This window comes from Sapajus apella, unplaced genomic scaffold (genome assembly GCF_009761245.1).
Source record: "Sapajus apella isolate SASKATOON/1434 unplaced genomic scaffold, GSC_monkey_1.0 scaffold52, whole genome shotgun sequence".
NCBI lineage: Eukaryota > Metazoa > Chordata > Mammalia > Primates > Cebidae > Sapajus > Sapajus apella.
The window spans coordinates 14,946,462-14,970,106 of record NW_022436992.1 but is presented as its reverse complement, the minus strand read 5'-3'; the positions used below and the strand labels follow the sequence as shown (position 1 = coordinate 14,970,106).

Genomic DNA, 23,645 nt, shown 5'->3' with positions numbered 1-23,645 from the left:
AAATACAAAAAAATTAGCCAGGCATGGTAGGATGCACCTGTAGTCCCAGCTACTCAGGAGGCTGAGGCAGGAGAATCGCTTGAACTTGGGAGGTAGAGGTTACAGTGAGCCAAGATTGTGCCACTGCACTCCAGCCTGGGTGACATAGCGAGACTCTGTCTCACAAAAAAAAAAGAAAAAAGGCTGGGTACAGTGGCTCATGCCTGTAATCCCAGCACTTTGGGAGGCCAAGGCAGGCGGATCACCTGAGGTCTGGAGTTCGAGACCAGCCTGACCAACATGGGGAAACCCCATCTCTACTAAAAATACCAAAACTTAGCCGGCCGTAGTGACAGGCTTCTGTAATCCCAGCTACCCAGGAGGTAGAGACAAGAGAATCGCTTGAGACCAGGAGGCAGACGTTGCAGTGAGCCGAGATCATGCCATTGCACTCCAGCCTGGGCAACAAGAACAAAACTCTGTCTCAAAAAGAAAAGAAAAGAAATTTAGATTTCATCTTTTTTCTACTTCTCATATTTTTACTTAATTTTTAAACATATGGAATACAGTTATAATTTTTAATGACTTTCTTGATCATTCTAACATATGTGTCAGTTTTGGTCAGTTTCAACTGATTGCTTTTCTCCTCCTTATGTCTCATAGTATCCTGATTCTTTGCACACCTAGTAATCTCCAATTGGATGCCAGACATTACGATTTTACCTTGTTGAGTGTTAGAGATTTTTGTTCTCCTATAAATATTCTTGGGCTTTGTTCTAGGGCATAATTAATTTACTTGGAAACTGGTTCATTTGAGTTTTGCTTTAGAGATTTGTTTGTTAAGACTCATCTGGCAGGGAGGTGAAAAACTAAAAAGAGACTCAAGCCCTGTTTAGTCTAAAGCTAATTACTCTGTACTGTTGAGGCATGACCTTTCTGAGTATTCTACCCAATGCCCAGTGAATTAGGAAGTTTTCTATTCAAGCTGATGAGAACAGGCCATTTTCCCAGCCCTTTGTGATATTATTTCTTCTTATTTTTTTGCTGACTTTTTCCTCTGCTTCATGCAGTTTCTTCAGATACAGTGGCTGATAATTTCTCTGCTGAAGATTTAAGGGGAACCTTTTGCAGATCTCAGGAACTCTCTCTGCACCACTCTCACCTCTCCATATATATTGTCTTGCAAACACTTGCTGCTTTGCTCACACAACTCCCAGCTTTGTCTTCTCTTTTTTTTTTTTAAAAGACTGAGTTTCACCATGTTGGTCAGGCTGGTCTTGAACTCCCGACCTCAGGTGATCCGCCTGCCTTGGCCTCCAAAGTGCTTGGATTACAGGCCTGAGCCACCGCGCCCGGCCTTGTCTTCTCAACTGAGGGAATCTGCCAGGCTCTGCTAGAGTTATTCTTCCCCATGCTGTGGCCTGAACAGTCTCTGAAGCCAGTAAGCTGAGGCAATCAAAGGACTCGACTTTTTTTTTTCCTTCACTCAGGGGTAACTGTCTTTCATTGCCTGATGTCTGGTGTCTTGAGATCTGTTATTTAATCTCTTTGGTCTGGTTTTGTGTTATTGTTTTAGGCAGAAGGGTAAATTTGGTCCCTACATCTAGCAGAAGTCTTGAATGTACTTATATAAGTGGGCAGAATAGTTGTGTGACTGCCTATGTCTTCATCTCTAGGCTTTAAAATGTGACCAAATCAGGCCCAATCTTGTTTTATCTGTGCCCCCACTCACTTCTCTCCCTCTTGCTTTTTTTTTTTGTTTGTTTGTTTTCTTTTTTTGAGATGGAGTCTCATTCTGTCGCTCAGGCTGGAGTGCAGTGGCACGATCTTGGCTCACTGCAACCTCTGCCTTGCAGGTGCAAGCAGTTCTCCTGCCTTAGTCTTCTGAGTAGCTGGGATTACAACGCATGTCACCACACCACACCTGGCTAATTTTTGTATTTTTAGTAGAGACAGAATTTCCCCATGTTGGCCAGGGTGATCTTGAATTCCTGACCTCAAGTGATCTGCCTGCCTCGGCCTCCCAAATTGTTGGGATTACAGGCGTGAGCCACTTCACCCAGCCTCCCTATGGCATTTTGAAGCAAATTCCAGACAACATGTAAGTTAATCTGTAAATATTTCAGGGTGAGTTTCTGCAAGGGTCCCTGCCAGTCCTCTACCTGTGTGTATCCTGCTGTTTCATTTCGGTGTGCCTGAGCTGACTTCTAGCTGTCATGATCTGCATCTTTCTGCTTGAAGGCCTTCCTTAAATTTCAGAAAAGCCACCCTGCCCTGCGCATAGTGGGGCGGAAGCGCCAGTGTGATTGGTGCTCTCCCCAGCGTAGCCCTCCACATCCCAGCTCCCTCACCCTTGTATGAGATAACTCTATGGCATTTGTCTCACACCTTTCCTAAGTTTCTCTGTGGGATTGCGTTCCATTCGCCTACAATGGTGGCTGACTTGATAATGTCCCCTTTATGTCTGCATTCCTTTCTCTGTCACATTTTCTCTTTCCTTGGATTGGTTTGCTAGTGCTGCCAAAACAAAGTCCCAGAAGACAATTTTTATTTATAAAATCAAAACTGGTTTAGGCAGCAGAAATATATTTTCTCACAGTTCTGGAGGTCAGAAGTCCTAGATCAAGGTGTCAGTAGGTTGGTTTTCTCTCTCCTGGGCTTGTAGATGGCTGTTTTCTCCCTATATCTTTACATGGCCATCCCCTCTGCATATTGCTGTGTCCTAATCTCCTCTTCTTTTAAGGATGCCAGTCACATTGGATTAGGCCCTACCCTAATGACCTCATTTTACCGTAATTACCTCTTTAAAGGCCTTGTCTCTAAATACAGACAGATTTTGAGGTACTGGAGGTTAGGACTCCAACATAGGAATCTTGGAGGTGGAAAGGACAGAGTTCAACCCGTAATACTCTCCTACTGGTATTTATTCTACCTTCCAAATCAACTACTGCCACTCAAATACTTATTTCGGGATCTACTTCCCAGAAAATCCAAATGAAAGAAATCTCTAAAAGATAAGGCCTTTTTTGAAAAAAGTAACCACATCTCCCCTAAAGAACTCCTCATATCCACACTTAAGGACTTTCCCACTGTGCTGTTTACAGGGACATCCCCTCTGGTGAAGGCAGAGACTACTTTTTGTAGATCTTATCTAGGCAGTTCCTTGGATGTAGGAGATACCAAATGCTGCTTGATTTGCTTAACTGAATGCTGTGAGTTCTAATCTTCCTTGGAAACTTGGTTATAATAAATAGAAAAAAACCTGCTGGGCAAGGTGGCTCACACCTGTAATCCCAGCACTTTGGGAGGCTGAGGCAGGCGAATCACCTGAGATCGGGAGCTCAAGACCAGTCTGACAAACATGGAGAAACCCCTGTCTGGGCAAGAAGAGCGAAAGTCCAGCGCAAGAAAAAAAAAAATCATCAATCTGCTAGTGTCACCTACTGGCGAAAATTGGGTACTGCTGTAGAAACAATTTATCCATCTCTTAGTGCTCTTGAATTTTAATGGTTATATAACAAGTGTTCTGTAGCAGTATTAGTAAACAATAAAAATTCAACAAAATAGAAAAAGTATTAATATTTATGTAATATATAAGTTGCATGTGAAGAAGAAATATCAGAAAAACAACCTTTATGTTTACATATCCATAAGTCTCAACTGAAAACTAAAATCAGTTTTGATTTAGGAAAATAAAAGTTAAATGAAGGCAAATGGAAGTATGTGGAAAAGGTGCTTTATATGATAATGTCTCAAAATTTCTCATATAATCCAATATTTTAAGTAAAAGTAATAAATCAAATGTACAGCTTTTTATGCAAAAATAGCATCTATTCAGGCCAGGTGCGGTGGCTCATGCCTGTAATCCCAGCACTTTGGGAGGCCGAGGCAGGTGAATCACAAGGTCAGGAGTTCGAGACCAGCCTGGCCAACATGATGAAATCCCATCTCTACTAAAAATACAAAAATTAGCCGGGTGTGGCAGCAGGCGCCTGTAATCCCGGCTACTTGGGAGGCTGAGGCAGAACTGCTTGAACCTGGGAGGCAGAGGTTGCAGTAAGCCAAGACCACACCATTGCACTACAGCCTGGGCAACAGAGTGAGACTCTGTCTCAAAAAAAAAAAAAATAGCATCTATTCATTTTTGTTGTTAACCATACCCCAAAGTCTCTCATTAATAGCATTGAATTCAGGATCTCACCATACTTCATGTTCTCAAATGCCTTTTCATTTCCCTGCACAGTAACCTCTGAACTATGACTCAGTTTTATATCAGCTGCAATAAATTCTACTAGAGGAAGTGTTGGTCTATCGATGGGGATCTTTCAGTTCTACCTTACAGTCAACTATTGATAAATCTTTCCTTATTTATTCTTGGGACAATTTTTGTTTGCCCCAAGATTTAATTTTATAAATAAAAAATTATACAGTAGCTGGGTTGTTTTTTTTTTTTTTTTTTTTTAAATCCTATAAGACTCAAAAAAGAATGAGTAAAGCATTCTGGCCATTAGTCTATTTTCAATCTATTTTTAGCAAGTGATCATAAATTTTCCATCTGCTGTGTAGAACACAGTTAGATCCCTGTAGGGGATTTGAGAGGTGTGAGATACTCCTCTCCTTCTTCCTTCCTTCTTCTACTCCTCCTTTCTTCTTCTTAGAAAGGCATACAAATTTTATTAACATATATACAGGGAGAACCACAGAGTGATTACCCACTTCTTTCTTAGTTTTGGAAGTTTTTCTTCTGAAATGATTTCAGACTCAAAGAAAAGTTACAAGAATACAAAGAACTCCAGTATACTCTTCATTCAGATTGGCTTTATTAGATTATCTTGAAAGATAGACAGGTAAACAGATAAAATAGATAGAGATGGTATACATGTTATATATATACATATATATAAAGCTTATATATATAATATATAAAGAGTTTTTTGTAACCATAGAAGAATAAGTTCAGATGTGCTGCCCATTTACCTTTAAATACTTCAGTGTGCTTTCCTCTAGAAAAAGGACATTCTCTTAGTGTGATAACGGTACTGTTTTCACATTCAGAAAATTCACATTGGTACAATACCATTTTCTTATTTACAGTCCTTGTTCAAATTTCACCAACTGTCTAAAGAATTTTTATAGCAAAAAACAATTCTTCTGGTACAGGCTCCAGATTGTTAGGCTCATATATCACATTTAGTTATCATGATCCTTGGGTCTCCTTTAACCTGTAACTGTTCCTCAACTGTTTCATGACCCTGACATTTTTTTTTTTTTAAAGTATACCAGCTAGTTACTTTGTAGAATGTCTCTCAATTTGGTTTGTCTAATGTTTCCTTGTGATTAGATTTAGGTATGTGAATCTTTTCCACATTTACTTGAATACCTTGATTAGATGCATTTTTGCATTTTGGGCATGCATTTTTGGCAGGAATACCATAGAAGCGATGCTGTTTCTTTTCAGTGAATCATATCATCTCTTTCTCTCGCTCTTTGTTTGCATGTGTGTGTGTGTGTGTGTGTGTGTGTGTGACAGGCTCTGGATCTGTCACCCAGGCTGGAGTGCAGGGCTCACTGCAAATTCCATCTCCCAGGCTCAAGGGATCCTCCCACTTCACCTTCTTTGAGTAGCCAGGAACACAGGCATGACACCACACCTGGCTAATTTTTGTATTTTGTGTAGAGACAGGGTTTCATCATGTTGCCCAGGCTGGTCGTGAACTGAGCTCAAATTATCCGCCTGCCTTGACCTCCCAAAGTGCTGGGATTACAGGTGTGCCCAACTGCTATAAACGTCTTATGACCATGGGTGGTGACTGGCAAGAAATGTGCCTTGCTAGTTTTAAGGTGGAGTTGATTTTTTAAAATAATGTCACCCTGGCTCTCCTATGCTCCTGTTTCCCAATTTGACAACCAACATGATTTTTCTGATCACCTCATCCTTACTTAAAAAACATCATTGCCTCTCCAGTGTTCTTACACTAAAGGTGTCATCTGCCTAACTTAATTTAAGAATGCCTGTATGCTCTGGTATTGTTTAAATATTCCCAGCTTTGCCACTTCCCATCTTACACCAACATCCAGTCATCTGGAATATCTTTCCATTCCTCCAGTTCTCTTGTAACTAAAACAACTTCAGACTTACCCCTAACTCCCACAGGTAACTTGCCCGTAACTCTTCTTGTAGAGCTCAAATCTCATCTATTGTTCTCTCCTTCTGTCCCTGACTTAAATCGTAAATTTCTGGTGGATGTTCCCCTGTGGTCCTGTTGCAAGGTTATTCCGACCTAAACAGAATAGACTATGTTGCTTGCTGGGAAGATGCATATGCGATCTCTAGTATATAGTAGGCCCTCAATAATTACTGGTGACTGGTAAAGCAGCCAAGGCCTTTGACTATAGATTGATCTTATTCTATGTTAATAACAATATTAGCACAAGATTCTATTCTCCTGCTGGACATTATTTATATGTGATAATGAATTAACTAATTCTCTTTGACAGCACAATAAGTATTCAGCTTACAGTCGAAAATGCAAGGCAAGGTACACAATAAGACACATCCAAGCCCTGACCCCTCTGAGCTTTAAGCAGTCAGGTAACTATTTGTTCTGAAAAGTATTAACTGTTCTATCAACATTAAACTTCACCACACAATGCCTTGTGTTCAGTTGGCCTTGGCCTCAAAGCACTTTGCTGTCACATTCCCTGAATTTATATTTATTTATTTATTTAGAGACAGTCTTGCTCTATCGCTCATCCTGGAGTGCAGTGGCGCGATCTCGGCTCACTGCAACTTCCGCCTCCCAGGTTTAATCGATTCTCCTGCCTCAGCCTCCCAGGTAGTTGAGATTACAGTCGTCCGCCACTACGACTGGCTAATTTTTTTGTATTTTTAGTAAAGACGGGGTTTCACCATCGTGGCCAGGCTAGTCTCGAACTCCTGACCTCGTGATCCACCAACCTCGGCCTTCCAAAGTGCTGGAATTGGCCGGGCGCGGTGGCTCAAGCCTGTAATCCCAGCACTTTGGGAGGCCGAGGCGGGTGGATCACGAGGTCAAGAGATCGAGACCATCCTGGTCAACACGGTGAAACCCCGTCTCTACTAAAACTACAAAAAATTAGCTGGGCATGGTGGCGCGTGCCTGTAATCCCAGCTACTCAGGAGGCTGAGGCAGGAGAATTGCCTGAACCTAGGAGGCGGAGGTTGCGGTGAGCCGAGATTGCACCATTGCACTCCAGCCCGGGTAACAAAAGCGAAACCCCGTCCCCAAAAAAAAAAAAAAAAAAAAAACAACAAAGTGCTGGAATTACAGGCGTGAGCCACAGCACCCAGCCTCCCTGAATTTAAAAACCGGCCCTGACAGGCCCCGCCTCCCCACTCAGGCCACGCCTCCACATTTAGGACTCTCTCCGCCCAGTCCCGTCTCCGTACTAGGGCTTGCCTCAAGCCCTGCTTCCTCTCCCAGCCTCCCCTCCTCGGGGCGGCCTAACCCCAAGCGCTTCTCCCCGACCGGCCCCGTCTCCACACTACCGCCTGGTCCTCAACTCCGCATCTCCGCTCCGACCCCAACTCCCTGACCAGCCCCGCCTTTACTCTCAGGCTCCGCCTCCCCGTCCGGTCTTGCCTCCATACTCCGGCCCTGTCCCAAGCCACGCCCCTACACGGCCCCGCCTTCACGCTTGGCCTGGTCCCCAGCTTCTTCCTGCTGCGCCCTATCTCCGCACTCCGGCCTGGTCCCAAGCCCCGCCCCGCCTCCCGCCCCGCCTCCACACCCCCGAGCTCCGCCTACAGCCCCCGCTATGTCTCCCCACTCCACCTGGTTCCGACCCGGCCTCCTGCCCCGCCTCTACAACCCGAGCCCCGCCTCCAACCCCGCCCTGTCCCCCCACACTCCGCCTGGTTTCGACCCCGCCTCCCACTCCGCCCCGCCTCCACACTCCCGAGCCCGCCTCCAACCCCGCCCTGTCTCCACACCCAGCCTTGTCCCGAGCCCCGCCTCCCGTCCCGCCCTGCTTTCCACACTCTCGAGCCCCGCCTCCCGCCTCCCGCCTCCCGCCTTCACACTCCCGAGCCCCGCCTTCCTCCCCGCCTTCACACTCCCGAGACCCGCCTACATCTCCGCCCTGTCTCCTCACTCCGCCTGGTCCCGAACCCGCATCCCTCCCCCGCTTTGCCCCGCCTTCACACTCCTGAGTTGAGCCCGGTCTCCACACTCGGGCGGCACCTCCCTACTCGGCCCCACCTCCGCACTCCGACTGCCAGCCCTCCCTTCCACGCTCCGGCTCCGCCTCTATCTCCACGCCCAAGCCAGTCCCTTAGTCCCGCCTCCACGTCTCGGTCCCAACTCCACATCCTGGTTCCCTTCTCTACCTTCCACGCATCCTCGAGCTACACGCTAGGCCCGGCACTGAGCCCTGAGCCCTGAGCCCTGGGCCCTGAGCCCTCAATCCTGAGCCCTGCCTCCCGGCCCTGGCCCCGCTTCCCAGGCCTGCACCGCGCCTCTCTGCCCAAGCCCAAGCCCCAGTCCCTCCTCCACACCCGAGTCCGAGCCCGGCGTCCCAGATCCGGACCAGCCTGCCTGGGGCGGAGCTGCACCAGGTGCGGGCCGGGGCGTGGCAGGCTTCTCAGAGCACCAGGTGCGGCTTCTGGGTCAAGATGGCCGCTTCCGGCAGCTCCGGAGCCGGGCTCCTGCCGTGCCGCCGCCGCTGCCTTCCCTCCGGGGCCCCTCTGCTGCGCGTCGCCCTCTGCCTCCTGTGCTGGGCCCCGGCGGCTGTGCGCGCAGTTCCCGAGCTCGGGGTCTGGTTAGAGACAGTCAACGACGTAAGTGAAGTGTCGGGACCGAGGCGTGGCGCGTCTCGGGCCCTCAGGGCCCTCACGGGGCTTCACTTGACCCCGGGCTTGTTCACCTGGCCTCTGCCGGGCCTGCTCCTGGTCCCCTAATACCGTCCCCGAACCTTTCGTCTGTTACGAGCCGGGAGCGGAGAGCAGTCACTCTTCCGGCCCGACCTAGGCTGCGGGGAAGAGCAGTCAGGATTGCGCATGGGACGGCTCTCCCGTCCCAGAGCTCGGACTGTTTCTGAGGGTCACCATTCCCGACGCCAGGGAATGTCTGCTCTGACATGTTTTGGCTGGATCAAGTCCTTGTTTATTCAGACCTAACCCCAGAATCTCTTGGCACATCTAGCAGCATCTTTGGGATTCGACTCGTCCTGTCGGGATGCCGCCACAGTGGGCCACATCCCTGAGGCCGCAGGGAGGACTTCCGCGCATCAGTTTCAGCATAAACTTGGAAAGCGCGTCTGCCGCGTCCTTCTTTAAAAAAAGAAGAAAATTTAAATGAGGGGGAAACGTGCAGTAGTCACCCTACCTCTATTTCTCTCTTCCTGAGTTCCTGAATTTCTCTACAGCTCCTATCACAGTTCCGGGAGTTTGTAAGAGTGTGGGTGTGTGTGTGTGTAGGTGGGGCAAAACTTGTGATTAGGGAGTGCCTGAAAGGTGAACCTGGAGGCATGAGTAGGTGGAAACTCTTCTTTCCAAGGCAGGCTATTAGAAAACTTGGCATCCAGTAATTAGAGGAGATGATGTGGGAGGGATGCAGGAGCAGAATTATGGAAAGTCTTGCAAAAGAGAGACAGGAAGTCTGGAAGAGGCATTATTTCCTGCTTCTCTAGGGTCAGCTGACTCATCCGGCAATGTTTGGGATGGGTATTTTCCATGGACATATGAAATAATGTCCAAGTTCTAAAGATGAGACTTATATTTTGGTTCCCTTAACCAGAAAAAGAAAGTAGTTCCAAAGACTACAAATGCTTCCCACAACACAAAAGCTACTCATAGGAACACTCTTGAGTATCTTTCTGGATCTTTAAGACTTAGTGCAGCCATTTCCTCCAGGAGTCTTCCAGGTTGGTGATTTATTTTGTGCGCCAGCTATATAGTCTGCACATCTCCATTATTTAATTTCTCTGAACGGGGAAAAAGCAAAACTCGGTGAACTACTCTAATGGTTTCCTGCTGCTACTGTAGTAAATAGTCAGTGTAGCTATATTGGAAGTGAATCAGCTGCATGCATATTGTTAGATTACTTGAACATATCTGTAAAGATCTTTGCCAAGTGTACTTCTTCCTGCATGAGAAAGAGAAGTTTGCTCTTTGAGTTCTGTGTGACCTTTAGTCTAATTTTACTCTTATGTGACCCTGGGCCACTAGAAGTCTAAAAGCCCTTCTCTCCCAAGAGTGGACTTACTGTTTTCCTCATTTCAAGTTGTCAGAAACAGAAAAGGAAAGTGGGGCTTTCTCTCATTTGTGTAATTCATCTAAAGATGAATTACAGGATCAGATCTGGAAGTAGAGATACCAGTTAAGCTATTGTAGAAATTAGGCAGGCAATGCAGAGGGCCTAAATTAGGGCAATGGTGACAGGGATGGAGAGGAAGAACTAAATTTGATGAATGTTTGTGAGATAAAGTAGGCATGCCTGGGGATTGGGCTATGGAAGTGGGGAACTGGAAGGAGCCATGGCTTGGGTGACTGTAGATGGTACCACCTCCAACCAAGGTGGACAGTGTAGGAAAAGTTGGTGAGCAGAGAGAACCGTGTCTGGTTTAAGACAGATGTGTCCTTTGGGAGGCCGAGGTGGGTGGATCACAAGGTCAGTAGTTCGAGACCAGCCTGACCAAGATGGCAAAACCCTGTCTCTACTAAAAATACAAAATTTAGCCAGGCACTGTGGCAGGCGCCTGTAATCCCAGCTACTTGGGAGGCTGAGGCAAGAGAATCACTTGAGCCCGGGTAGCAGAGGATGTTGTAAGCCAAGATCACACCACTGTACTCCAGCCTGGGTGACAGAGTGAGACTCTGTCTGAAAAAAAACATGCAAAAAAACCCAAACAGGTGTGTCTGTCAGACAACCCCCAGTGGACATGTCCTTTAGGCAGTTGGGTATGTGGATCTGGAGCTCAAAGGAGGGATCCAAGTTCGGAATTTTATTGTTATTATTGTTGAAACTGTGTTGGGGAGGGGGAAGAGGGTAGGACCACTTGTCCTATCAGTGGTTTTTTTTTTTTTTTTTTTAATTTCTTTCTTTCTTTCTTTCTTTTTTTTGAGATGGAGTCTAGCTCTGTTGCCCAGGCTGGAGTGCAGTGGCACCATCTCGGCTCACTGCAACCTCCACCTCCCGGCTTCAAGCCATTCTCCTGCCTCAGCCTCCTGAATAGGTGGAATTACAGGCATCTGACATTATGCCCAGCTAATTTTTGTATTTTTAGTAGACACGGGGTTTCACTGTGTTGGCCAGGCTGGTGTTGAACTCCTGACCTCGTGATCCGCCCACCTCAGCCTCCCAAAGTGCTGGGATTACAAGCGTAAGCCACTGTGCCTGGCCTTTTTTTAAAAGTTCTAATCACTTACACATTTGACACAATTTCTAACTGCAGGACATTTATTCTTGAGGCGAGAAGACAGTAAATAACTAATCAATTATTTGATTTTAATTGTGGAAAGGTTATAAAGAAGAAAGGGTGCTAGAGATTATATAAGGGAGGGCCTGGCCTGATATGAACCACAGTGGAAGAATTCCTGCAGAACGGAGTTTTTTTTTTTTTTTTTTTCTGAGACGGAGTTTCGCTCTTGTTACCCAGGCTGGAGTGCAATGGCGCGATCTCGGCTCACCGCAACCTCCGCCTCCCGGGTTCAGGCAATTCTCCTGCCTCAACCTCCTGAGTAGCTGGGATTACAGGCACGCGCCACCATGCCCAGCTAATTTTTTGTATTTTTAGTAGAGACGGGGTTTCACCATGTTGACCAGGATGGTCTCGATCTCTTGACCTCGTGATCCACCCGCCTCGGCCTCCCAAAGTGCTGGGATTACAGGCTTGAGCCACCGCGCCCGGCAGAACGGACTTTTGAGCTGGGCTTTGAAGGGTAAGAAGGAGCCAACTAGATGAACAAAGAGTGAAAGGAAGGATTTTTAAGTAAAATTTTCAGGCTGACCACTAATCCTGAGGGCATGAAAGAATATCATACTTTTCAGGAACTGGAAAGTTGCTGGAGAGGTGGGCAGGCCTTGATTATTCAGGGTTCTATAGGCTACAAAAAGAATTTTGGTCTGTTGTAATTGCATTGGTAAACCATAACAACTTGGAGCTGGGAGAAGGGGACAGTTCTTTATCAAACGTATGTTCAAACTGACACCAAGAAAGCAGCATGCAAATGTAGATAGTTCATGTCATGTCTGAACAGCACTAACCCTGAAATGGGAGCATCTTTTACTTCTTATATGTCACTGGCCCTGGCTGAGTCTGCTAGAGGCAGGAGCCCTCCTGATCCTCATAGTAACTGCAGGAAGTAGAATCATGACAAGGTTTTTTGTTTTGTTTTGTTGTTTTGTTTTTGAAACAGAGCCTCGCTCTGTCGCCCAGGCTGGAGTGCAGTGGTGCAATCGGCTCACTGTAGCCTCTGCCTCCCAGGTTCAAGCAATTCTCTTTCCTCAGCCTTTCAAGGTGTAGCTGGAACTCCAGGCACACGCCACCATGCCTGGCTAATTTTTTGTATTTTTAGCAGAGATGGGGTTTCACCATGTTGGCCAGGATGGTCTTGATCTCCTGACCTCATGATCTGCCTGCCTTGGCCTCCCAAAGTGCTGGGATTACAGGTGTGAGCCGCTGCACCCATCCATGACAAGGTTTTAAGCAAGTGAGTGATTTGATCAGATTTACATTTTAAAAAAATATTCTGGTCAGAGAGAGGAGTGCAAGGATTAGAACTCTATATGTTGTGGAGTACAACTACTCTTAAACAGTTACGAAAGAAACTTTTTAACAAAATCTTATGTTTGTTTTTCATTTTAGAAATCAGGACCTTTGATATTTAGGAAAACTATGTTTAGCTCTACAGATATCAAGTTTTCTGGTAAGTATAATAAGATAATAAAATACTAATATATATACACAAACAAACGCATTAATGTAAACGAATGTAACATATATAATAAACTAAGCAAATGTTTTGTTTTTAAGTGGTTCTGACATTTTAAGCTTTTGTTTTGTTTCAGTCAGGACTTGGTTATTTACAAGAATGCATTTTTCTTTTTCTTTTCTTTTTTTTTTTTTTGAGGTGGAGTCTCTGTCACCCAGGTTGGAGTGCAATGGCACAGTCTTGGCTCACTGCAACCTCCGACTTCTGAGTTCAAGCGATTCTCCCATCTCAGCCTCCTGAGAACTGGGATTATAGGTGCCTACCACCATGCCTGGCTAATTACTGTATTTTTAGTAGAGACAGGGTTTTACTATGTTGACTGGGCTGGCATTGAACTCCTGACCCCAGGTGATCCACCCACCTCAGCCTCCCAAAGTGTTGGGATTACAGGCATGAGCCACTGCGCCCAGACCACAAGAATGGATTTTTCTGAAACTCTTTCAGAAAATATAATATGAATCATTTTATAAAAATTATAATTAATGTCTAATAGACAAGCAAAAAAGTATTTGGTTTTTGTGAAATTTGACTTTGAGTCTCAGATTTTTAAAACTAGATAAATTGCTTTATGGGTATATGAATGTCACGATTGTGATAAACCCTTTATGGCCTTGAAAATTTTCAAAATGTACATATCCTTCTTATTACTGTAAGAAGTAAAAATTGCTGGACGCCAACATTTTAATTAGAGTTTTAAGGTTTATAAAAATTAAAATATTCATTAGGTAGGGACTGTCTTTTCTGTGTGAATACCGATGTACAAGAACTACCAAGGTTTTTCAAGAGTTCCACTGGTTTTATATTGGATCATATTCACTGTGGCCTAATCCCTCTTACTGTTTCCGGTAACCTAACCAGGAAAGTTGGTTGCCAGAGTTAAAGTCTCAGGATAAAGAGCAGTTTTTTGCTGGGTAGAGCAAACTGACTTCCACAGGATCCAAAGCTATGCCTCTTTCCTCTTTCACACAACAGATCATGCTCCACTCATTTGTTGGGGGCAATTCTGCCTTTTATGCAGTCAGGCTAGCCAGCAGCTAGAAAGCAGAGGTGGTTTTGAGCAGCTCCGTAATATAGATCATCAGTGGTGATAAGAGCTTGATAAGAGGAAAGTGAAGTCCTAAGTGGGTGAGAAAAAAAATTTGGTATCTGTTTATTTAATGAATTCATGTCTCAAAGTCTAGACAAAGGCGATTGAAAAGAACCTCAGTCTGGTGCTGACAAAAAGTTATATGGGGAAAAAAAAGTAATGTCAGCCACTGAAACACAGCATTTGATTTTTAAAAGTCATTACAAATGCCCAAGATCTAGGGCCGGGCGCAGTGGCTCAAGCCTGTAATCCCAGCACTTTGGGAGGCCGAGGCGGGTGGGTCACGAGGTCAAGAGATCGAGACCATCCTGGTCAACACGGTGAAACCCCATCTCTACTAAAAATACAAAAAATTAGCTGGGCATGGTGGCACGTGCCTGTAATCCCCGCTACTCAGGAGGCTGAGGCAGGAAAATTGCCTGAACCCAGGAGGCTGAGGTTGCGGGGAGTCGAGATCGCGCCATTGCACTCCAGCCTGGGTAACAAGAGCGAAACTCCGTCCCCCCAAAAAAAAAAAATGCCCAAGATCTACCTATGAGTAGACTACAATCAAGACATTGTTATTAACTTATCTAAAGAAATAATGGAACAGCATGAGAGATTTAAGAGCAAAAGCATAATGAAACGAGGGTTTAGTCAGGTAAATGCTTGTCATGTCCAACAGCTTTGTTGGGGGAGAGGTTTTCTTGAACCGTGACCACAGCTATGACATGGGGCTGGCAGGTGTGGATATAGCATCCACCTGAGCCTGCTTGTTCTGGTGTCATGCTCACCAAACCACCTTCTCATCTGTATTGGGCCTCCAGGAGGCATGCCAAAGGGAAAGAGTTGATCATTGCTAGTCCAGTTTACAGTTTCTGTTCATTTTAAGTGAGTAGTTGAGCATTCTCATTTACACATCTACGTCAGCAGTCATGAAAGTGAGTAATTGAGCATTCTAATTTACACATCTACCATTGGGAAAGAATCTGTGTTTTCACAGAGCCAGATTTTAGTGCTTGTAAAGTTGAGGATTGGTCCGTTGGATATATGTCCATGCTGTTTGGGAGATCAGATAGCTGGCTTTTCTTTAGGCAACCTCTTTCCTGCTGTCTCATTCAAGATGCAGTCATGTGGAGCCTGTGCTAAAAAAAACAAAAAACTCTCAATGTAATTCACCATATTAACAGAATATAAGAAATGTACCATATGATCATCTCAAAATATACAGAAAGAGCATTTGAAAAAAATTTAGCACCCATTCATGATAGAAATTCTCAGAAAGCTAGAAATAGAAGGAAACTTCCTCAACCTGATAAAGGACATCTATGAAAAATCTATAGCTAACATCATACTGTCAGTTATTCCCAGATATATAAATTCATTTTAATCCCAGTCAAAATCCAAGCAGGCTTTTTGTTTGTTTGGTTGGTGAATATTATGAATTTTACATTCTTGAGTGCTGGAGGATGTCATAGTCTTTTAACAGCTTTGTTCTAGCAGACGTTTAAGTTCCTTGTGGGTCAATTTGATGCTTTCCAGTTTTCTTGTTAAGTTCTTTTAGGATGATACTGCAGTAGCTTTTTCTCTAGGGCAAACTTAGCAGTACTCCCGTGGTGTGATGCTTCTACTTGTCTTCTAAATACCTGTTATATTTACTCAGGCCTTTCTACTCTGGCTAGTGGAAACTCAAACAGTTCCCAGCTCTGTGTGAGCTGAGAATTGTTGGGCTTGTTCCCATGCATGAGCAGGCCGCCCTTCAGCCAGAAACTTCAGGAGATCACTGTGCAGACTTCTCTTTCTCTTTCTTTATGTAGCTTCCATCTCTTGGGTACTGTACCCCAGAGAATCTACCAGCCGCAGTTTGAACTTGAATCTCTGTCCTCAGTTCAGTTTCCCTCTTTGTGGTTATTAGCCTTTAAGATGACTCCTAATGATCCTTGCTCCCTGTTATTCATAATCTTGTGTGGTCTGTAGGGCTGTAGGGCCCCACAGGGTTGTGGGGTGTCCCTTATGCTGTGCTGAAGTCCAGGATCTGAGAAGTAAAAGGACAGGACAATGAAGAACTGGTGAAGAGCATCTGGACTCTGGGGGCCATGCAACCTATGAACAGAGATCAGCAGGGGGCCTCAAATGCCCAGAAGCATCTGTATTTATTAGGTACAAGCAGGGGGCAGGATTATAAGTGAGGTCATCATCTATAGGCTTAGTGATAGGGCATACATAATCACTTGAGTCACAATCGAGGGGGCCACCCCATTATGTCACCTGGGTAGAGAGGTGGGCCGTGCGCAGTAGGGGGCTGTGTCATGCACAGTAGTACAGGGTCGTGTACAGAAAAGGGGTCCACCTCCGTTAGGTCACCAAGGCAAGGAGATGGGCTGTGTGCAACAGGTGTCATGCACAACACTTCTTATCTGGGGCCTGGAGACTTCAAAGGATTTCTAATAGAAGGATACTGTAAGCCATTGCAGTGGAAGCTGACAGACTACTCTTTTCTTAAGATATTTATGGGAGGATGATTTGAGCTAGCACAGAAGCAAGAAAAGACTGACAGGGTGTACAGCCACTGTGACTGGTCACATCAGAGGGGTTTTTCTCCCTCTGTTATTTCCAGCATCTCAGACCTGAGGCCTACTTATCACAGGAACTGGATGCAAGGTACTACAACTCCTTTATCAGGAGGAGAGGCTCTTGCTCCAAGCCTGCCATACAGCGTATGCCCTTTCAGGCAGGGATGCCACCGCCTGAGTCTTTGGTTCTTGTCCTGATCTGGATGTTTTCCCATATACTGCTTCTGTTCTGTGACTGCTCTAGGCATTCCTCCTACTACAAACTACTATATGGTTATACAGAAGGATTATATAAATCAGCACTAAATGTGTCAGTGCAGCTCCAACTACAATACCTATATGATTATATAGAACTAAGTATGTTAGCTATAAGTATTAAGTATGATTATATAAGCTAGATACATGTAAGCAGTAAGTTATACCTCAGGTGTTAATTCTATACCCTAATATATGATTAAATATAAAGGATTATATAAAGGAAATAGCTGAGTAATAACATTGTAAACTAAGATATTCTTCAGGCACCAATTGTGCCTGGGGTCTGGACAGTTTTCCTTCCTCGGTGCCCATGGAGGGTGTTACCCACAGTAGTCCTCTAATACATTTTATCAGAGTTGGTCTGAGTGACTGACAGAGCATGGTGGAAATAATGGCACACCCTTCTGAGGCTAAGATATAAAAGATACTGTGGCTGCTTCTTTGCTCTCTCTCTAATCACTCACTTTGGGGTAAGCCAGCTGCCATGTTGTGAGGATGTTCTCAACAGAGCTCTCCTTAACCCCAGACTTAATGCTTTTCAGTCTGACTAATCATGTCACCCTCTTACCTGGATCATTCGGAAGAAAGGCCAAACTCCTTAGCAGGACGTAAGACCTCATGAATTTTCCCCAACACTGTTCTCCAGCATCAACTTTTTCTCCTTTCCGCAGTCTGAGTTCTAAGCATAGCAGACTATTTTGAGGGTGTCATAGTCATGCTGTGCTTTCACTCACCCTGGGCATTTATGTGTGTAGTCCACCCTTCTCTTCACCTGGCCGACTCCTGCTTTTCCTTCAGATTACAGGTCTCCTCCTCCAGCAAGCTTACCCAGAGCCCATTCTTCAGGCTCTCCTGGGCTATGATAGGTGACCTGCCCAGAGCTCCCTTGACTGTTCTCAGCCCCTTGGACTATTACAAGTGCCTGTTTAGTTGTTAAAACTCTGTCCTCCAGTACCTCTTAAGTCATCGACAGGCATTGTTTTTGTTCACTTTCATAGCTCTTCCTGGCACACAGGTTGGGACTCATTCAGTATATTTGAATGAATATGAGCGAGAAAAATGTTTGAGAGTAAAATAAGCAATAACTTAGCATATCAGGCCACTGAGGTTATTTAATATTAGACTTACAGATGAAACGAGCAGTATTACAGCAGCTTTTGGTTAATTATAACAATTTAATGCATTCATCTGTCTCATTTTACCATGACTTTTTGGAGAAATTAGGAATTTTGGAGAAATTAGAAATGTTTTACTCACTGTTACGTTAAAGTAGCCTATTTTTAATTGCATTCTCAAAACCTTAAGTTTATGCTAGAGTGTATGTATTATTCATGTAAAACGAGACTTTCTTTTTCTAAACAGTTAAGTCATTCCATTGTTCTCCGCCTGTGAAGTTTACCATAATGTGGCATTTGAAGTATCATACCTGTCACAATGAGTATTCTAATCTGGAAGTAAGTAAAACACAAGTTTTTAATGTATATAAAGAGATGAAGGAAAATTATGGGTATAAAGACATATTAGTTCATCAAGCAAGGAGGCTAGAAATAGAGATTATGGTTTTAGAAGTGCCACAGAGTAATTTTGGGACTTATGGCAATAAACAAAGGTATGTGCTTTCTAAGAAGGCTATAAGCCTTTAGTTGCCTTGTGTGTTATGAAAAATGTTAGTAAATGACTAAATTCAGGCATGTATGAGTCATTGATAAAGTTGCTGTACAGACAAATAAAAACTTAATTTGCAAAATAAGTTTAAATAGATTAAGTTAAATTGCAAAATAACTTAAAAAATTATAGGGAACCTAGAACTGTATTGAATACAGGTAAATTTAGTGAGCACAAGTAGATTGCAGAAAGAGGTGAGGAGAAGAAAGGAGATATCTGGGGAAAGGCAGAGGAGACTGAGAGAGAAGGAGAAAATGACTGTGCTGAGGAAGGCTTCTCCTGCACCTGGCTGTGAAGCCTGGGTTCATCCCTCCTGCAGTGTGCACTGGACTCTCAGCAAGGTGTTTCTCTTGATGATTCTCATAATGGTTGCTTGGGATTGTTTCCTTTTCAGATTCTCTGTTACCTGTTTGGCTTCTACTTTGAATAATACATGGGGTTCCATATTTTAATTTTTTAAAATTTTATTATATATGTATATATGCATATACCAATATGTATACATATATGTTCATATACCTATACATGTATATGCATATAAATATATATGAGATCTCACTCTGTGACCCAGGCTGGAGTGCAGTTGTATGATCATGGCTCACTCCAGTCTTGAACCCCTGGGCTCAAGCGGCCCTCCTGGCTTAGCCTCCAGAGTCTCTGGGATTATAGGCGTGAACCATTGTGCCTGGCTTTCCATATTTTTATTAGAATTATCTTTCTGTTTGTATTGAACTATGCCATTTTCCTTGAATACTACCTTTTTGATTTTATCTCTAAATATTTTACACCTTCACACTAAATACTTCAATGTGTATTTCCTAAGAACAGAGATATTCCTTTACTTTTTTACAGTATAATTATAGAATTCAAATTTAACACTAATTTGATGCTATTATATGTAAACCTTATTAAAATTTTGCAGCTGGACGTGGCTCACACCTGTAGTCCCAGCACTTTGGGAAGCTAAGGTGAGAGGATTGCTTGAGCCCAGGAGTTCATGACCAGCCTGGGCAACAAGTGAGACCCTCTCTCTACAAAAAATTAAAAAATTAGCCAGGCACAGTGGCATGTGCCTATGGTCCCAGCTATTCAGGAAGCTGAGGCAGGAGGATCCCTTGAACCCAGGAGTTCAAAGTTGCAGTGTGCTGTGATTGTACCACTATACTCCAGCCTGGGAGACAGTGAGACCTTGTCTCAAAAACAAAATAAAAAAATTCACCAGTGTCTCAATAATGCCTTTCATAGCAGGTCCCTCCTGCACACACACTCCACCCCCCCCCATACAGGAACCAATTCAGGGTCACATATCATTTGCTTTCCTTGTTTTTGTTTTTAGTTCCTGATAATCTGGATTTTCCCCTCCTTTTTGGTGTGTCATGACATTGATAGTTTTGAAGTATACAAACCATTTCTGTTTGCAAAATGCCCCTCAATTTGAATATTTCTGGTGTTTATTCATGATCAGATTCAAGTTATACATTTTTGGCAGAAATACTACAGAATACTGATTTATCTAATTTTTGGTGAAGTTAATTTGGTCAGTTGGTCAAGGGGGCGTCTGCAATATTTTTCCATTTTAAAGTTACTACTTTTTGTTATTAACAATAACTTGAGAGGAAATACTTTTGAAACTATGTAAATATCTTGTGGTGGTCATCAAAGCTTCAGCTACTTGTTTTAGCATCTTTTCATGATTCTTGCCTGATTAGTCAGTCATTACTGGGCTGATTGCTGGGTGGTGATTTTCTAGTTCCATACTTTCTTCTTCACTTACTAGCATTCTACTATAAGGATGCCCTGTCTCTACTCCCCTAACCAATTTATCTTACCTGTCAGTCATCAGGTTGGACTCATTGACTTTTACTTTGTTATATAGGTCATAATCTGTTACTGTTTTTATTTATTTCCCTCAAATTGTTTCATATTTGGTCTGGGGGAACCAACTTCACTTTTTTTGATGACTGGGAGCTGCCATTAGGAGCCTGGTCCATTCATCCCTTCAAGGATGCCAGGAACCTCAGGTAGTTGTGTAAATGAGTATCTCCTCTGCACTCAGCTACCTTTGCTGTATCTTATTGTTTGCTTTCTCTTTTTTGTAGTTGAATGCTGCTTTCTTTCTCTGTAAAATCTCTTACACATGGGATAAAATACAAGTAGCCCCAGAACAAAGTAGTGTTTTATTTCTCTGGAAACTATTTTCTTGTGGTAGTATCTTAATCAGTTTTCTCACTGTAAGATTATGCTTGTATTATATATTATTGTATCTGAATACACTGGAATGGCTAAAAAGTTACAATGATCTCAATTATACTTAAAATTATATTCAAAACATTTTTTATTTAATACTTTATTCTACTGCATATTTCCAGGTATTTCAAACTGAATATACTTTTGGTATTATTTAGACATTGTTTTATTTATATTCTAGGATAAGAAGTGTGGGAATAAATTATAACATAGAATTTTACCTTATGTAGGAGCTGTCCCAAAAACATGAACTTCATGTTGATGAAGACTTTTGTGATCATTATTTCAAGAATGTCAACTGTTGGACAACAAAGAATGAAAACTTAGATTGCAACAGTGATTCACAGGTGTTTCCCTCTTTGAATGTGAGTATCTGACTTGCCATGTTAAAATAAAGTTTATTTTATTCTCAGTGAATACAAGTATCAACTGAAGTAGTGTTTTATCAGAATTTTGTAAAGGTGGTTAACTTGTTAATTTTTAGGTTTTGTTTTTTTTTTTGTGTGTGTATAGTAGTAAATAAGTAAGATCGTTGGCCGGGTGCCATGGCTGACACCTGTAATCCCAGCACTTTGGAAAGCCAAGATGGGTGGATCACCTGAGGTCAGGAGTTTGAGACCAGCCTGGTGAAACCCTGTCTTTACTAAAAATACAAAAATTAGCTGGATATGTGCCTGTAGTCCCAGTTACTCACATGGCTGAGGCATGAGAATTGCTTGAACCCAGGAGGTGGAGGTTGCATTGAGCCGAGATCACGCCACTGCACTCCAGCCTGGGTGACAGAGCAAGAATCCATCTCAAAAAAAAAAAGATACTGATACCATTGTTCCATTTTCTTGCAACTTATTTTGGCAACATCCTTGCAAGGGTGTTTTATATCTGCTACCTCCAGTTTATCTCTCACTCTTTCTTCTGTCAACTACAGTCAGACCTTTGCATCCATCATCCCATCAAAACAGCTCTTGTCAAAGTCACCAGTGACTTCCATGTTGTTAAATCCAACAAAACAGCCCTACTCAAAGTCACCAGTGACTTCCATGTTGTTAAATCCAATGATCTGTTCCTCTTACCAAAAATCTTGACTTATCAGCATTTGACATACTTCAACACTACCATCTCCTTTATGCAGTTTCTCCCTCCCAATGTGGAAGCTTAGATTCTAAAATGTTAACAGCAGTCAGCCTTCGGTAGTGAGGTTATGGGGCATTTAAATTTATTTTTTGTTCTTTTGCAAATTCTAAAATGAGAATGTTTTTAGTAAAAGTTTTAGAGGAGTTCTCTTTAAAATGTGTTGAAATATAATAAACACAGTAAAAGTACACATAAGTGTGCCCCTCGAAGAATTTTTAAAAACTGAGCACAAACATGTAGCCATGATGAATTATAGCACATTTTAGCACCTAGAACTCCCTTTTAGTTCTTAGCACTTTCCCTGCCAATGACGACACTATCCTCATTAAGGAGTAAGTTTTATTTTTAACTTTTATGTTCAGGGGTATGTACACGTGCAGGTTTGTTACATAGTAAACTCACGTCATAGGGATTTGTTGTGCAGATTATTTCCATGAGCCAGGTAGTAAGTTTAGTACCCAATAGTTATTTTTTCTACCTCTCTACCTCCTCCCAGCCTCCACCCTTAAGTAGGCCCCTCTTTGTGTCTGCTGTTGCCCACTTTGTGTCCATGTGTTCTCATCATTTAGCTCCTACTTGTTAAGTGAGAATATGCAGTATTCGGTTTTTTGTTCCTGTGTTAGTTTGCCAAGGAAAATGGCTTCCAGCTCCATCTTTGTCCCTGCAAAGGCCATGATCTCCTTTTTTATGTCTGCATATTATTCTATGGTTTATATGTACCACACTTTCTTTATCCGGTCTACCATTAATGGGGAATTTAGGTTGATTCCATGTCTTTGCCAGTGTGAATTGTGCTGCAGTGAACATTTGTGTGCATATGTCTTTATGACAGAATGATTATATTCCTTTTGGTATATACCCAGTAATAGGATTGCTGTGTCAAATGGTAGTTCTGTTTCCAGCTCTTTAAGGTATCACCAAACTGCTTTCCACAATGGTTGAACCAATTTATACTCCCACCAGAAGTGTATAAGCAATCCCTTTTCTCTACAACCTTGCCAGCATCTGTTATTTTTTGACTTTTTAATAATAGCCATTCTGATTTGTGTAAAAGGGTATCTCATGTGGTTTCAATTTGCAGTTCTCTAATGATCAGTGATATTGAGCTTTTTAAAATATGCTCATTAGCTGTATGTATGTCTTCCTTTGAAAAGTATCTGTTCATGTCCTTTACTCACTTTTTAATGCTTGTTGTTGTTGTTGTTTTCCTTGTAAATTTATCTAAGTTCCTTATAGATGCTGGATTTTAGACCTTTGTCAGATGCATAGCTTGCAAATATTTTCTCCCATTCTGTAGGTTATCTTTTTACTCTGTTGATAGTTTCTTTTGCTGTACAGAAACTCTTTAGTTTAATTCGATCCCATTTGTCAATTTTTGCTTTTGTTGCCATTGCTTTTGGCCTCTTTGTCATGAAATTGTCACCTGTTCCTGCATCCAGAATGGTATTGTCTAAGTTGTCTTCCAGGGTTTTTATAGTTTTAGGTTTTACCTTTAACTCTTTAATCCATCTTGAGTTGATTTTTGTATATGATGTAAGGAAAGGATCTAGTTTCAATCTTTTGCATATGGCTAGCCAGTTATCCCAGCACCGTTTATTGAATAGGGAGTCTTTTTCCCCGTTGTTTGTTTTTGTCAACTTTATTAAAGACCTGATTATTATAGGCGTGCAGCCATATTTCTGGGCTCTCTATTCTGTTCCACTGGTCTATGTGTCTGTTTTTATACCAACACCATGCTGTTTTGGTTACTGTA

General features: G+C 43.0%; 1 protein-coding gene across 2 annotated transcripts in view; it reads left to right on the top strand.

Moving 5' to 3' along the window:
• The first annotated feature begins 8,400 nt into the window (after window positions 1-8,400).
• Window positions 8,401-23,645, top strand: part of TMEM87B (transmembrane protein 87B) — a 64,756-nt gene continuing 49,511 nt past the window's right edge. The window contains exons 1-4 of one of the 2 annotated variants that reach the window (XM_032243684.1): window positions 8,401-8,797; window positions 12,826-12,886; window positions 18,212-18,303; window positions 20,992-21,126. In XM_032243684.1, the coding sequence (XP_032099575.1) occupies window positions 8,633-8,797; window positions 12,826-12,886; window positions 18,212-18,303; window positions 20,992-21,126 (453 nt within the window). In that variant the 5' untranslated portion in view covers window positions 8,401-8,632. The remainder of the gene's footprint in view (window positions 8,798-12,825; window positions 12,887-18,211; window positions 18,304-20,991; window positions 21,127-23,645) is intronic. The other variant, XM_032243683.1, reaches the window with a different exon arrangement.